At 32.3% G+C, this 17,359-nt stretch overlaps 1 protein-coding gene across 4 annotated transcripts in view; it reads left to right on the forward strand.

Moving 5' to 3' along the window:
• The window catches only part of hrm (solute carrier family 16 member hermes), a 38,801-nt gene extending 21,953 nt beyond the window's left edge, over positions 1 to 16,848 (forward strand). For 2 of the 4 annotated variants that reach the window (XM_074125784.1, XM_074125785.1), the window contains exons 2-5: positions 6,164 to 6,364; positions 9,947 to 10,073; positions 14,174 to 14,353; positions 14,621 to 16,848. In XM_074125784.1, the coding sequence (XP_073981885.1) occupies positions 6,164 to 6,364; positions 9,947 to 10,073; positions 14,174 to 14,353; positions 14,621 to 15,884 (1,772 nt within the window). In that variant the 3' untranslated portion in view covers positions 15,885 to 16,848. Of the gene's footprint in view, positions 1 to 5,346; positions 6,029 to 6,163; positions 6,365 to 9,946; positions 10,074 to 11,366; positions 11,539 to 14,173; positions 14,354 to 14,620 lie in introns of those variants that run through there. The other 2 variants (XM_074125787.1, XM_074125786.1) reach the window with 2 other exon arrangements.
• The last annotated feature ends 511 nt before the right edge of the window (positions 16,849 to 17,359 follow it).

Genomic DNA, 17,359 nt, shown 5'->3' on the forward strand with positions numbered 1-17,359 from the left:
GTGGAAACTTCCTCTATTTGAATCGAACTGATTTTTAGATAAAAAGATTTTAATTTTTGCTTGCATAAGAAATGTTCAGGAACTACATATATATAAGGGTCGTTTGAAAAGTCCGTGCAAAAATAAAAACTACTTAATTTTTTGGGGTAAACCTTTTTTATTTTTCAACATAGTCTCGTTTTAGGCTTGTACACTTCGTCCAACGCTGCTCTAGTTTGTTGATCCCTTCCGAATAATAGGATTTGTCCAAGTCTGAAAAATAGCCATTCGTTTTCTGCAATCACCTCCTCGTTTGAATAAAATCTTTTTGCCGCCAGCCATTTCTTCATATTGGGGAACAAAATAAATAGTAGTCCGAGGGAGCCAAGTCTGGAGAATAGGGGGGATGTGAAACGAGTTGGAACCCTATTTCCATTAATTTTGCGACCACAACTGCTGAGGTGTGAGCTGGTGCGTTATCGTGATGGAAAAGGACTTTTTTGCGGGCCAATCGTGGGCGTTTTTCTTGCAGCTCGGTTTTAAAACGGTCCAATAACGATGAATAATATGCACCTGTAATAGTTTTACCCTTTTCCAGATAGTCGATGAGGATTATTCCTTGCGAATCCCAAAAGACAGTCGCCATAATCTTTCAGGCCGAAGGAACGGTCTTCGCCTTTTTTGGCGCAGATTCCCCCTTGGTAACCCATTGTTTAGATTGTTCTTTGGTCTCACGAGTGTAGTGATATGGATACATCCACAGTGACGAAACGACGCTTAAAGTCCTGTGGATTCTTCTGGAACAGCTGCAAACCGTCCTTGCAACACTTCACACGATTTCGTTTTTGGTCGAGCGTGAGCAATCGCGGCACCAATCTTGCGGATAGCTTTGTCATGTCCAAATGTTGATGCAAAATATTATGTACCCGTTCATTCGAGATGCCCACAGCACTAGCAATCTCACGCACCTTCACTCTTCCGTCATCCATCACCATATCATGGATTTTATCAATGATTTCTGGAGTAGTAACCTCAACAGGGCGTCCAGAACGTTCAGCGTCACTTGTGCCAATATGGCCACTCCGAAAATTTTTAAACCACTTATAAAATGTTCTAATCGAAGGTGCAGAGTCACCATAATGTTTATCAAGCTTCTCTTTAGTCTCCTGAGGCGTTTTGCCTTTCATTAAGTAGTGTTTAATCAACACACGAAATTCTTTTTCGTCCATTTTTTGAAAATCACTCGACTTCTTCGATTCAAACGAATGCCAAACACAAAGAAATAGACCGATCTGGCTGAAACTTGGTGTGTGTTCTACCTAGAGATGCTACTAACTAAACATAACCTCGATACGCGCCAGTGGTGCTATCTCTCTGACTTTGCACGGACTTTTCAAACGACTCTTGTACAATAGATTCCGCGTTACTATCGTCTAATCGCGCACAGAGAAGTGTTCTGAAAGAATAAGGTCTTAATCATTTTCATACTAGCCTAAAACTACCTTAAATCTGATGTTTTTGTAAAAATGTTTCATTTAAAGACGTAGATCTACTTAAGAGAAAGAATGAACTAAAATTGAAAGAAATTCGGGTCAGAGTATCTAAAAAATAAAATAAAGTTCCAATATTTCACCAACAAAGTTTCTATTGACACTTCTTTTACAATAGTTTATTAATTTGTTGCCATTTTTCACATTAATGCCATTGTATTGAAAGATCTGAACTCATTATCATGTACTTATTTTAATAATTTCATACAACTAAACAAATATTTTCACAATGCTATCAACTTTGTTTATGCATGCACCGGCAAGACAACTTATGACAAGCCAAACAAACAATGATAAATATCCTCTTTTTATCTCAATTTTTTTCTATATCTGTTTTATTGTTATATTTGTGTTGTTGAACTTTATAGTTGCATTCTTTAGACTTATAAATGTACCTATAATTTGTGAAGATGATCACGTACTATTGATACCTTACCCGCTGGATAAGCTCTTAAAAAACCAATGCTTCCAACTCGGCATTTTGAATAGACATTTAATACTCACTAAGCATATTGTTCACGAAATAGAACCATACTTAATGGTGCTTTAAAGAAGAAGTCCCTTCTCTTAATAAAGTAAGTTTCCGAAGTAATGATTGAAATAAATGTTATGACACATGATTATGGTGTGGATAAGGATTTAATATCCTTAATTATATTCAATAATGTATTATAATTATATTGAATAAAGTCCTTATTCAATAATGGGTCAGTCAGCGGTTACTCTTTGAAGATTCGTCATGAAGAAAAAGTAAAACTTTTACGGTTCAGTACTGTATAACTAATTCCCATCAGTGTGAAGAACGTGTACGGCCTAGAATTTGGTTCTTTAGACTTGTTCTATTTAGCTTTATCTAAGAGTTCTTTTCTAAGTTTAATTAAACAGTAAAGACTAGAGAACACAGACCCTAGAGATAGCGAAGTAGAGGGTGTAACAGAAGATCCCCTGGACGCTAAAGCACAGGCTGGCTGACTGGCCAACCCCAACAGAATCTAAATTAAACTTATGTCCAATGTATATTATCTAAATAGATTAGATAATTATTTTAGGATACAAACAAACAGATGGATTCATGTTTCTGTATAGATATAGGAAAGTGGCTATTTAGCCTAGCCTTGAGCCTCTCGGTAAAAAAAAGTATATAGTTTATAATACTAGGGAATACTTCTGCAAAAAATATTTGCATTTAGATTAAAAAAAAAATAATTATCTTTGAGCGTTTTTGTTAAAACAGAGTGAAAAGGTTTTTTAATAATACCTTTCTTTTGTTTTCTATTTTATTATATTTAGAAAACAAACATAACAGCAATTTGTCTAAAAGTCTTATTATGAACTATGATAAAGAAATACTGTTATGATTATTTTATTTAAGGAGATATAAATTTTCTATGTTGAATCATGTTTTTTTTCTCCTGTTTGTAACTAATAAAAGATAAACTATAATGAATTTCTTGGCATGCCTATCACAATTATTTCATAACTAGTTTGCTCTTAGAAACAATAGCAAAGTCATCATTTGAAAATTAAATACAGTCTTGTTTATTATGTAATAAATAATGGAATTAGAATTACTTCCTATCAGATATTGGTAGTTAATCATTTGATTTGAACACCCCACGATTTGCTTTATAGATGTGTACAAATGAAATTCGCTTGATACTTAAAATTTTTATAAAAAGGTTTAATATTATACCTGTACCTATAATAATTTGGGGAAAACTCAAAATAAAACGTTTGCACGCTCGTAAAAATTCCTCCTACAAAGAAAGAGTAACTGACAGTAAAAACACAGCCATTCTTTTATTAGACGTCAAAAAAAAGAAAGAAAAAGAAATATAAGGCATAATATATCTACTAAGTGCGCCAAATACCGTTAGTATTTTTCCATGCTAACATTACATATCAATTGATTAAATAATCTGAATGAGTCATAGATTCCAGATGTGTTTACATTTTACAGTATGTACGGGATAGAAACAAGGACATGCTGTCTGACGAAAATAAAAAAGATTGTTAATTTTATAATTATAAGCATTGTAAAGATATGTTAATATCTATTGGTAAATTTCCATTTTTAAAAAATAGTTTTTGTAGTGGAAGATATACTCCATTAATGTTGTTATTTATTATTTGTTATTAAAATGAAAAGTTTTAAAAAAATAGATAAAACATTTTTAAGAGTAGTACTAAAAGTATATTGAAGCATATTATCTGCTAGTTCCTCATTTTTGCTAAATTTACGTTTTTGACATTTTGTTTTGTCCTTTTGTTTTCTCAATATGCTAAAAAAAAAAAAATCTAATAAAAATCATGGTAAATATATATTATATCCTCCCTTTTTATCAATTTTTTTTCTGGTTTTAATGAACTTCTTTCACCAATGCTCTAAATGAGAAGATGGATAGGTTTGTTGAACTAGGCGCATCTATTTCTGAAACTGTTTTGGCCAGTCTCTGAACACTTGTCCGTTAGCTTCCAAGAAAGGCCAGCGTCTCAACATTCATCCTCATCAATGAGGATCTCGACAGGTCTTAAAATGGTGATTAGAGGTGTCCAAGAAGTGTATAGAAGAGGAGATACACCATTTCCTCATAAAACCACCCTATTGCAGGTTCGTTTCACTTCTCTTCCTTTGTTCCTGATGGAGCCACTCTAAACATTTTCTCGCTTTTTGTACGTGACCTTGCTAACTTTGCTTTCTTAACAGCTGGCCAAGGAAAAAAACACAAGTCAAATATTACTGAGACAAAAAAAAAAAAGTTTTAGTAACGCCATATTTGGAAGTGTTGAACGAAGTAGGGGCAATTTTGTACCTAATTGTACGGCTCAGCTTTGATCTTAACTTCAGTGAACCAAACCATTAAAAATCGTAAATAATACACTCTCAAAAGTGATTATGGTTACACGAGGTCTAGTAACAACACTCATGACTTTTAGCTTTATTGTTTGGTTTCATATTGTACTTCACTTTTCTTTTTATGCATTTCTTGATTCTAAGATTTGAGAAGTTGTTGTAAATAAATCCCAGAAATCGAGTATTCGGTTTACATAAAAGGCACCAAGAAATGTTACCATTGAATACATTACCAAGAAATATTACATTAAATTTAATGTAAGGACAGTCTTCTTGTTTTTTTTTAATGAGGCGGTCTTAAAACATGAATTTTCTGTGGAAACTCATTTTGTGTTGTGCATCGCTATCACATGCTTCTCAGGAAGTAAAAATTCCAATTACAAAAATTATTTGTGAGATATCCAAGAGGGAATTTTACTGAACAACTACGCGAGACTGTTAGGTTATTTTTTTGGTTTTTCCAAGGACGCTGACTATTAACTTGTAAGGAAGTTGGAATTGATTTTAACCATTTATTAACTTGAAAAAAAGAAGCTGTTTTTTATTTAATGACAATAACAGCAATTGAACAGATTAATCACAATTTACTGTTCTACGATATTGCCAATTGTTCAGAAATTCTTGTAAAACTTCAAAACAAATAAATTCTACTAAATGTCGTATCTGTCTTGAATAATTAATATAGTTGATCCTTCTAATGAATGAATGTATGTTGTATTTTTTATCCTTTAATAATTAGTCATCAAACAACTTCTCAACAATAGCATCTTTATTAAATAATTAATCATGAATATCTTTCTATTTTCTTTATAGTTGAAACATTCACTGGCTACTAAATTAGTGAGCGTTTTTTATAGTTACCAATTGAGTTCAGGGACTACAGCTGGTGGCTTCACATGAATTAATAACAGTTAGGATTGATGACCAAGTTTGTTTAGTTTAATAACCAATGATTGATTCCTTTTTTTTAATTTTGGCAAGTCAACACTTAAGTGTCACTGGCGCCCGCCCGGAGCCTTCTCAACGCACTGTTAACCTCTGGTGTTCACTCTTTTTGGGTTCCGTTATCTAACAGTGGGCTGTAGTGGTAAAAGGAAAACTGAGGACAGGTATCGCCTGTATTTGAACCCGGGTTTGCCGGCTCAAAGGCAGAGCTAATCTCTTACCTAACCAGCTATGAGTAGTCTAAATTATCTGCTAAAATTTAAAATAAACTCAGGATTTGTAACTCCAGAGTTTCGTCTCTGATATTTATCTGCTTTTACTGCTAACAATAAAGAGTTAATTTTAACTTGGAATTGAGCTTTCAGGAGCCTTGAACTTTTTCGCCTGCTTCCCTCCATAAGGGCTCCACTCATAATGGCTCGATTTATTGTGCTCTCAAACTTCAATAAAGGCATTCAGTGCCATAGAAGATTTTATTCCTTTGATGGCTGCTGAGCATATTGTTTCATTTTTAAATCAACCTTTTACACATTCTTAACAAAGCGCATCAACATCTATTTAAGTTCATTAGCGCCAGCAATCCTAGGAAGTAATCTCTCTTCTTTTAGACAACATTTTTAAGCTCAAGGAAGAAGAAAATCTGAAGGAAACAAGACTGCAAGCTACTTCTCTTTCCCCGATTAACAAAAATCAATTGAAAGTAAAACTTTTGACCCTAAAATATTTTATAACAAAAAATACTGTTGCTTTAATTATAGAAACTTTATTTCAACGTAACTCATTGATCTACAGGTCGATATTTATAGGTCTTATTTATTTATTCATCATTTTTCAGGTGAGGAATGGGTGAAAGTGCCTCCGGACGGCGGATGGGGTTGGCTGGTACTAGGAGGCACCCTTCTAATCAACATGCTTATTCCGGGCACAATTAAATCATTTGGTGTACTGTTTGTGGAATTTCTAGAAGTATTTGAAACCACTCCGGTTGCTGCTTCTTGGATACCAGCACTGTGTTACTTTCTTTACTGTTCCATCGGTAAGTAAATTTGATTTTCTTCTTTCTCTTGAATTTAATAGGCGTCCTAATCGTTATCGGGCCGACAGTTTTACCAGTATTCCCATGAAGAATTAAGGTTGGTGGTGTGATTATAAAATCGCATGTTGTACCTTGTTATTCATCTCAAGCAATGGAGCCAAACTGCGTCACATGTTTCTCTTTAAAAAAAATTAATAATAAATCCGTTTCCGAAGATTTTGCGTTTTGACAATAAAGAATCTAGGCTTTGATCTGCCTGCTCATTTGTACAGTTTATTTCTATCTTAAAAAAGAAATATATTTTGACAATCATTTTTTAACAACTTCTTCGATTTTATTACAGTAAAATGTATGTCTAGAATGTTATATAAATGTTTTTATTGTAATAATTATTTATAGAAAAATAAATAAAAAAAATCAATTGAACTCTTTATAATGGAAAAGTTGCATCGAATTCTGATTAGTTCATATGCCCTTGAGCACATTATGCGTGAATTGAATGAAATGCTTGAGGTAAATTTCTTCTGATGCAATAAGTTGCTATATAATTACATAAATATGTTTTGAAACATGTTTACTCCAACATTTTATTAAACTATATTTTATATTGTAGTGAAAATTAAAACTATATAATGAAAAAATTCGCTATGTCAGTTTTCGTCAATCTTAATTTTATTTTGGATTGTTAATTATTCTTTGATTTTATTTAACCTTAAGGATCACTTTTTTTTATAAGATAAAAGATTTATAGTCCAAAATATTCGCCTTCAGTAATCCTTCCTTCGCTTTCATAGCGTTTGTAACAATATTATAACGCAATATAATGAAAAGAAGTAATCATCTTCCCCTTTAATGCAATATCTTGATGATTAAAAAAAAAGAAGTTTCTCCCTCTGTAATTGTACTCATTCGTATTTATTAATTCCTAATTGGCTTGTTTACTTGATTGGAGCAAGGCTAATATATTCTTTCATTTCCTCTTTAGGGTATTACTTTGTTATTTCCTTAAAGAAAGAATCTGCGTTTTCACGTTTTACAAAGATCACGTTCTGAACAACCTATACAACAGACCTCTGATTAACGGGATGGTTTTATTAAACTAATTGTTCAATTACGCCTGATGTATTATCATTAGATTTAAAAAACTTATAAAAGTAGTGGTGACCATCACCAACAACTTTGATTGATGTACAGCAATTATTTTAACTTTTACGAGGGTCGTTTGAAAAGTCCGTGCAAAAATAAAAACTACTTAATTTTTGGGGGGAAACCTTTTTTATTTTTCAACATAGTCTCCTTTTAGGCTTATACACTTCGTCCAACGCTGCTCTAGTTTGTTGATCCCTTCCGAATAATAGGATTTGTCCAAGTCTGAAAAATAGCCATTCGTTTCTGCAATCACCTCCTGTTTGAATAAAATCTTTTTGCCGCCAGCCATTTCTTCATATTGGGGAACAAATAGTAGTCCGAGGGAGCCAAGTCTGGAGAATAGGGGGATGTGAAACGAGTCGGAACCCTATTTCCATTAATTTTGCGACACAACTGCTGAGGTGTGAGCTGGTGCGTTGTCGTGATGGAAAAGGACTTTTTTGTGGGCCAATCGTGGGCGTTTTTCTTGCAGCTCGGTTTTCAAACGGTCCAATAACGATGAATAATATGCACCTGTAATAGTTTTACCCTTTTCCAGATAGTCGATGAGGATTATTCCTTGCGAATCCCAAAAGACAGTCGCCATAATCTTTCCGGCCGAAGGAACGGTCTTTGCCTTTTTTGGCGCAGATTCCCCCTTGGTAACCCATTGTTTAGATTGTTCTTTGGTCTCAGGAGTGTAGTGATGTATCCATGTTTCATCCACATTGACGAAACGACGCTTAAAGTCCTGCGGATTCTTCTGGAACAGCTGCAAACCGTCCTTGCAACACTTCACACGATTTCGTTTTTGGTCAAGCGTGAGCAATCGCGGCACCCATCTTGCGGATAGCTTTGTCATGTCCAAATGTTGATGCAAAATATTATGTACCCGTTCATTCGAGATGCCCACAGCACTAGCAATCTCACGCACCTTCACTCTTCTGTCATCCATCACCATATCATGGATTTTATCAATGATTTCTGGAGTAGTAACCTCAACAGGGCGTCCAGAACGTTCAGCGTCATTTGTGCCCATATGGCCACTCCGAAAATGTTGAAACCACTTATAAACTGTTCTAATCGAAGGTGCAGAGTCACCATAATGTTTATCAAGCTTCTCTTTAGTCTCCTGAGGCGTTTTGCCTTTCATAAAGTAGTGTTTAATCAACACACGAAATTCTTTTTCGTCCATTTTTTGAAAATCACTCGACTTCCTCGATTCAAACGAATGCCGAACACAAAGAAATAGACCGATCTGGCTGAAACTTGGTGTGTGTTCCTCCAAGAGATGCTACTAACTAAACATAACCTCGATACGCGCCAGAAGTGCTATCTCTCTGACTTTGCACGGACTTTTCAAACGACCCTCGTAATAATCTTTAACTAAAAAGGGCATGAAATAGGTATTCAATAGACATTTGATTTTAAGACAATTAAGTAAGAGAACGCGGCTATGTTACCTTCCAGTGCAGCGCTAATGACACCAGATTCAGGTGAAATGTATACTGCAACACTTTGAAAAAGTCCAGAAAAATAAGAAAAAAGTTTAGAACTAATTCTAACATTTGTGATGCTGTATTTTACTGATGAGGTGATTTATATCATCTTGTGGAAATCTGATTCCAGGCTTGTTGGAGGGAATGACACAGCTCTCTCACTGTGCTGTTTTGGGAAATCTTAAGCACCGACACATCATATCCCACATAGATTATATTCGTCTTTAATCGGGAAACCAAATTTCTACCTGAAAAGCTATATTCTTTAAAGCGATACTTCTTATTAGGGTGGTTCCATTTGGACCAAAACCTTATTACTGGAACCCATGTCTTCACCTAAACGAAATACCCAGTTTAATCTCTATGCAATTTCTTTTGGATTTGGATAATGCTGACCAAGAATACATGCAGGAGTAAGAGAAAGAAAACTAGTTTTCGAAGATCCCAGAACTAATCTAGATATTGTTGATTTTACGTGCTGTGACACCCAAATGCATTTCAACAAATCTATAGATTATTTGAAACAAAGAGACTCCCAATTGTTCCTGTGCACTGAAGTATTCATATTTTCGTTTAAACTCCAATCTTTCTTCGCTTTCATGTCTCTGAAGTAAAAAGATTTTTCTTAAAAATGTTTTCAAATTATGAAAAATGTACATCTGAAACGCTGAAAGTTTTACAGTTTAATGAATCAGTTATAAATGTTGATAATTTTATTTTACCAACTACCAATTTTGTGTTAGATAATGAGATTTTAGTGATAAAAAATCGTTAATTAGTTCGTTACATAATACCTTCAATGTTTCTTGTATTAAGGTATTAACGCTATACGTTGAATCATATATACAATATACTTTACCATCAAAATAAATAAATAAAAATCTTCGTCCCAAACTATTGAAATGACAACTTCTAAATATTCCTCCAATAATAGTTTATTACTTATTATTTTCAGGTCCTTTGACAACCTACCTATCTATCAAGTTTTCTTATAGAGCTGTTACAATTGCTGGTGGACTTTCAGCGGCTTTTGGCATGATTTTAAGCTGTTTTGCGACGTCAATTGCCTATTTATATTTTAGGTAACTTTTTTATAATACATGTTTTCAAAGAAAAGGCGCTATTTATAGGAAAAAGCTTTAACTTAGGATTCAGCGTATTTGTATGTATCTGGTATTTGGTAAGCAATCCTAATAAATATAAGACTTACTTTTAACTAACTAGTGGAATTTTCGTAAACGTTCGCAACGCAAATTTACAAAGTTGACGTTTGGCTGACTGCAAACTTGAAGATATCACAATCACATCAATAGCCCTGCCTAGAAGAGAAAAACAAAAAGAAAACAATCATTGACAAAAGAGATAATGATTTAAACTTAATTTCTTAATTAGTTAGCTTAAAAAGTAAAATATTCTCTCTTCACATGCAACTAACATAATCTTACAAATTTCATTTTTAATCATGTATCTCACAACGTTACAACCTCAATTCAATATCTATATTGGAACTCTCAAAGATCTTTTCACATAATTCACATCTGATAATGTTCATTTTAATCCCTATTTACTGCTTAGATTAATGTAAGTAAACTGTGAAAGATTCAGGCGTGTGACTTTACTCGTTTTGAGTGGTGCAATTTTTTTCTCGGCATGCGGTATAAAACTTGAAATCTAAAAACCAAGAAAGTTTATTAAATTAAAAATATTCGTTTACACTGATTAGAGTAATAAATATTTATCGTCTATACACTTATTCATTAACTTATAAATACGAAATCATATCCATGTTAAATATCGATGTAAGGTGCTCTATGATTGCAATTATCAAAAAAATAATAGTTCTGTCATCCAACAATCTCACATTTATGTTTAAAAATTAAAGTGGAGAAATTGTGACGCTTTTGTACTAAAGTAAAAAAAGTTGTTGTTCACGTTTGTTATTTATCGTGTTCTAATTTTCCTGTTGTATTGTGTTGGAATAATAATATATTTTGATGTTTGTGGAAAGAATATCCTCTTTTCTTCAAATCCTTAGCAAAATCTGCTTATTTGTTTTAATTTTACTAATAGGAGTTCGTTATCTTAATTGAAAAGTAAAGTTGTTTTCGGTTACTGTTTGTTGTACTTTCTTACCCTTCCTACGATTTCTTTATTCTTCTTAATACCTCTAATTTGGATAAAACGAAATTGAAAAAATAAAAATTTGAAAGGAAATTGAACAATGAAAATGATCTCCATCTTTCCAGATTTTCAATCATGTAGGTTATTCTTTTAACTTTTTTACCCTTCCATTTGATGAGATGTCATTTCTTGAGAGGTTTTGGCAATGGTTTTCAGTTTTGTCTGACAATCATATGATACTTTTTTGCCCACAGATATTGCTCCAGATTGAGATATGCCACTATTTACTATATGTGATGATGCTGCCGAAAGCAACACCGTTATGATAGTTTTCACTAGACTATCACTGTTTGGGCGACTCCTCTGTGTTGTGAAACAATGTCACAATTGTTCAGGCGACCTGGGTCGAAAGCGTTTGATCAATAGGTAATAAATTCTTTATCTAAATGTTCTTTGTCTTAAACGTTCTATGCCTAAATTTTCACTAGAGCTGATCAAAATTTTTATCAAATCTGTTCTGCTTCCATTTGTAGGAAAAAGTCGTTCTTGCTGTCTGTCTGCTTTGAGGTGGTTTCTTTTCATTATATTCTCTCATAAATTGTTATTCCTAAATTTTCTTCTTAGATGATTTCACAGTAAACAGTTATGAGATGATTTTTTTACTCACATTTGACAGATATTTTTATTTTACTCTCTGAGGCCAACTTATCCTCTTCACATTTGAGATATAACTGTCTGTTATGTCTTTATTAAGTCCACTTCTGGATATAGAAACGCAAATTATTTACTCAGCGTCCAAGTTTTTTAATTTTGTTTTCTCTTAATGTTTCGGCGTTAAGAATTTGAGTAGAATACATGGAAAGGGGAGTGGAAAAGGTAACCCGTTACCATCAAAGTGGATCTTAAGGATCTGTTGTAACATCTCCTAATTAACCAGCGTAGGCTCATATCACAGGGTTCACTTGGAAGAATGATACATGCTTGACTAGCCCTCCAAAATTTGGATTCTTAGCCTAGAGCTACATTTACGTTGCATAAAAATAACACTGGACGGATAGAAAAAACTAGCCAATTAGATAAACCAATTGTAGTTTAAGCTTTTATCAACTGTGAACAATTTTTCCTTATTCGTGTTGCATAAGACGTACTTTTTTTTATCATGGGTTCAACATTTTGTATTTCATTCACTGTGTATGGCATTAATATTTGTAATAATATTAATATATCATATTAATGTAACATATTTGACCATTATTCACCACAGGTTTATTACATTTTTATAACTCATTTTTTGTTTATGTCTGCTTTAACTTATCCTCATTTTGATAAACTAACAATATTTCCATTACTATTAATGTATTATTAAGTTGGTGCCACATGGGAACCTCTTTCAAGAGAGAATGCTATTTTGCCCTACTTTCAGCTTTTTGAGATAATTTTCTGACACCAGCGTTACATTGCTTTCTGTTCGTCCAACCATCTTATTCTGGGTAAACCTATAAGTCTAGCAGTCCTCTTCCCTGATGACTGTATACAACTTTTTTGTCTATTCGGTTCTGAGACATCCGCAAACTTGGTCGTGACGTCTCAAATCTACTTTTTTAATAATACCAATGTCGGTTTCCTCGTGATTTTTTTTCAATTCTTCGTTTTTTCGGTGATCCGCTACTTACCTTAAAGATTTAGATCTTCCGCAGAACCTGTTCTTCTCATTTTTCTACAAGCTTCCATACTTCACCATTCATATCTTTTTGGTGTCCCAATAATCATTGTCACATTTGTAATTAATCATTTACATCCGTGATAAAAGTTGCAAAACTCGAAGTCAGAAAGCTTCTAAAATAAAGGATATTTAGGGCAAGGCGATCTGCTATCCGCATTTATTTTTAATATACAACGATAGACTTTAGTTAAAATTTAAAATATTTTCTGTAATCTATTGAAACGCCCTTAATTTAACTTAGTTCGAGTAAGCATACTGAATTGTACGGATGGCTTTTTAGAAAAATAAAGTTATTTCTTAAACTTAGGATGGAACATTTCAATTTATTTTATGTTAAATAAAAATTTGTCAAACCAATTAATTTAGGTAATACATGAACTTTTTTTGCAAACCAACTTTAATTATATTTTTTAATTCTTTATATATATATAATTAAAAGTTGGTATATAGTGTATAAAGTGTAAGTGAATTATTAAAATTTATGTGTAGACATTTTGTTGCTATTCGTTTTCATTTTCACCAATTTATAAAAGAATTTATTGCTTTAATGAACAAAAGAGAAACAAAAAATTTATCAACTTTGTTTCTAAAAAGCATTTCTAAAAATAATGATTTTTTACTCAAATACTTAGTTTCAAGAGTGGTTCTTTTTTAAGTGAAGCAGGCTTTTTTCATACCATCTCTAATCATTAAAACTGGGCATTCATTTTTTTGTTTGTTAAATTATCAAAAGAAAAAATGCTTACACTTATAATAGTTCAATAATAGTTTTTTAAATGTAAGATCTAGTGCAATAGAGATTGCCAAGTTTTTGTATTTATTGTATTGGTTTACCTAATAATTGCGGTAGAAATTAAAGTAAAAAAAAAAGAAAAGTATTTATAATACTTTAAAATTTAGATAAAACGTCAATATTATTCGTCATCACGCTAGCTAGTTCTTTTAATTTCTGACAGGTTTCAGATTTTTATCCATCAGTTGATTCATCAAAATTCTTAAATATATTTAGTAGATGATTAAATAAACATTATTTCCTTTACAGTTAAAACATTTACTAATTAATTTCATCGATGTTATCGAATGTAAATTTATACATTTATATAAATGTAAATATTATCATGATGAATCAAACATTTTTTGGTAGATGAAAATCTGAGTTTTTTATCAGAAATAAAACTAGCTTGCTGTGACGATTTTATTCAGCACTGAGGACCCCGAGATGTTTTTGTAGTAAGATATAGTTCCAATGGTTGCATAGTATCTAATTAATTTCTGATCCATAGAATTTTTTTTCTTTGAATTTATTGAAACCATGTTTAAAGTTATATTTGTTTGCAGTTTTGGAGTAATGGTGGGTTTGGGAGCTGGACTATCCTTCCCACCAGGAATATATCTTGTCACCTCTTATTTCGTGAAATATCGTGGTTTGGCCAATGGACTTGCCATTTCAGGAAGTGCCATTGGTTCAATAATTTTTCCACCCTTTCTGAGATTATTGCTAGAGAATTTTGGTTATAGGTAAGTAGATACTAATAACATTGTCTGGAAAGAAGGACCCTTTCTTTCCTCTTGAATAGATTTTTTTTAGTCCTAGCCTTTTATCTTCTTCAAAAATTAAAAAGGTCATTGAGCTGAAATAATCTTCATAGATTGATTTTTGCTATTGTAATTTTAAATAATACATTTCAGTTGTTGAACATTAATAAATTTGTTTTTGTAAAACTATATGAATTGTTTATAATTTTTGTAAAATTATAATTGTCAATGTTTAAAATTGTTTTACAGAGGTGCTGTGTTGATAATGGGAGGATTTACATTAAATGTCATCGTTGGGGCATTGCTTTATGAGCCTGTGGAAAAACATATGAAGTGGATCAAAGTTAAAAAGGAACTGTCCAACGGAAGCTCTATGTTAAATGGGAAAGATGAAAAATCATTTACAGAAATAGCATTACCGTCAATACAAGGTACCGAGAAGAATGGTGAAACAGTATTAATTATAAAACCAGGATCTAAAAACGAACAAGAAACAGAACAACCACTACTTGGTGAACCAATTAGAAAGATGAGTGGGTCAGGATTTAAGAAGTCTACAGTTAACATGGATAATACTTGCCTTTCAAGAAAAGTAAGCACTTGCTCATACGGAGGCAGAATGTTAAACGGTGGTAGTAGTACGCAGATTAGTAGAAAAATAAGTGCCTACAACAGTCCCCAAGCAATAGGTAGTACTGGTCAAATAGCTAGAAACTATAGCGTTGCATCGAATATGTCCAGTTCTTCCTTTAGATATGTTAGTACAGCTTTTCATGGCAGCACACTTGTAGGTTTACATCCGGAATTTTCATCAAATCCAAATGTTGTCCAAAGCCCAAAAGATGAATACTCTTGGTTTAAATGTTGCAGAAATGTTGAAGAACCTAAAGAGAAGGAAGTCCTTCAGGAAGATAAAAAACCATCAGTGGTTTTACAATTGTTGAAGGACCCAATTTATATAATTATACTAATATCAAATGCTTCTAATGCTATTGGATATGTCAATTTTACAATTTTAGCACCATCATATGCAGTAGCTCTTGGCTTTGATAAAGCTAAAGCTTCATATTTACTGTCAATTATAGCTACCACAGATTTAATTGGTAGAATTGGCGGGGCAGCATTATCCGACATACTCAGATTTGACAAAAGAATATATTTTGTTGGAGGTTTTCTAGTTTCTGGAATCGCTTTAGCCGTACTTCCTTTATTCTCCTCTTATACATTTATTGGAGCATGTTGTGCTCTTTTCGGCTTAGCTTCTGGTACCTACGTGGGCATAACTGCCGTGATAATGGTGGATATGCTGGGTGAAGAACTTCTTGCATCTTCCTATGGAATATCATTATTTGTTAATGGTATATTGCAGTTAATTGGCCCTCCAATATGTGGCATCATTTATCAACAAATAGAATCTTACTCACCGATAGTTTTTGGGTTAGGCATCGTTCTTATTATTGGCGCTGCTGTTTGGGTATTTGTACCGTTCCTCAGAAAGAGAAGCTATATATAATTTTTTTTTTTTTCCTGACGTATTTTTAATCGCATGACTAAAATTTACTGAAGGAGTCACTTTTTTAAAAAATTCTGTATACTAAATCCATTGTTAGTACTTAAGAATGAAGAAGCGAACAGTATTAGGAATTTTTTTTATCGCAGTTTAGGGCATAATTATATGAACTAATTTTAGGATTTTTATATTAGATTTATATGAATTCTGTGAATATACCATTTCTTATTTTTAATGTATGTACATATTAGATGTATAAAGAAAAAACAAAAGAAAGCCATTCGGTGTTTTTTAATAATTAAAAATCCTATTTCATATATATGCTCAATCGTTAAAAAATAACCTTAGTTTGCTCAATATTCATCTCAGTGTTTCTGTAGAATTTTTCATTGGAATTTTCATTTATGCTATTAACAATTACATCCATGTAATCTGTAAGCGAAACATGACATATCTTATCGTGGCCTTTATACTTAATAAAATACTTGCATGTTTCATAGAATAAGCAATAGGAAAGGCAATTTAAATTCAATTTATGCGATTTTTTTTTTATTAAGAATGCAAATTGATTAGTTTTTCATTCAAAAGACATTTATTACTGTGTAATCTTAAGAGATGATTGTATTTTTGTAAGGCTAAGTGACGTGACGTATGTGTACATAAAATGGACAAAAAAAGAGAGAGCAAATGCTTAATTTGTTAATAAAATGTTTTAAATATAATGTTATTGATATGGACGATTTTCGATGAAGCGTAGAGTACAAAATAATGTTAACTGATTTATATACTTACTCTTTTTATTAGCTCCAATAATTTCTTAGCTCCCGAGAAAACTTAATATTAAAAAAAGAAGATCTAATTTTATATTGTGATAATTATTTAGTTTTATTTCATATTACATATTTAATTTAATGTGTCATCATTGTCAATTACCTGGATTTTAATAAATTCTTCATTATTTATTAAAGATTGTTCACACCTTATCTTATTTATGATCTTATTATTTGTAATAAAATATTTTCATCAGGTTTTTATTGAGACATTGACAATAATTCTCAATAATGAAAGCCTAACTATCTTAGGATTTAACTTCAGAAAAAGTTTAAATGCAAAGCATAACGTTGCTTACTCAAGTTTAAAATTCTATTTATTATTTTGGTTTTTATTTTGTTAGGCAAAACTTATTCTTTCATTAGCAGATGGTCTTCACCAATCGCTTTTGTTACGATTATCTAGCAATCAGAAGCAGGTAGTCCTGTTGAAGCTGTAGGTAATGCAAAGAGAATATGTGTTTATGTACTAGTAAATTAAGTGAAATGTGGTTCCAGGCATAAACCTTATTATAATAAGTAAAAAAAAAAACTTTGTTAAACCTCATTACTGATCAGTACCGGACGGCGAGGACGCAGATTTGCCGAAAGTTTGACCTACACGATTGAGGCAGTAGAAGAAATTCCAAATCGCGAAAACTATAATAA

This window comes from Rhodnius prolixus, unplaced genomic scaffold (genome assembly GCF_049639745.1).
Source record: "Rhodnius prolixus isolate KJV_2025 unplaced genomic scaffold, Rpr scaffold_3, whole genome shotgun sequence".
In the NCBI taxonomy this organism is placed as follows: Eukaryota; Metazoa; Arthropoda; class Insecta; order Hemiptera; family Reduviidae; genus Rhodnius; species Rhodnius prolixus.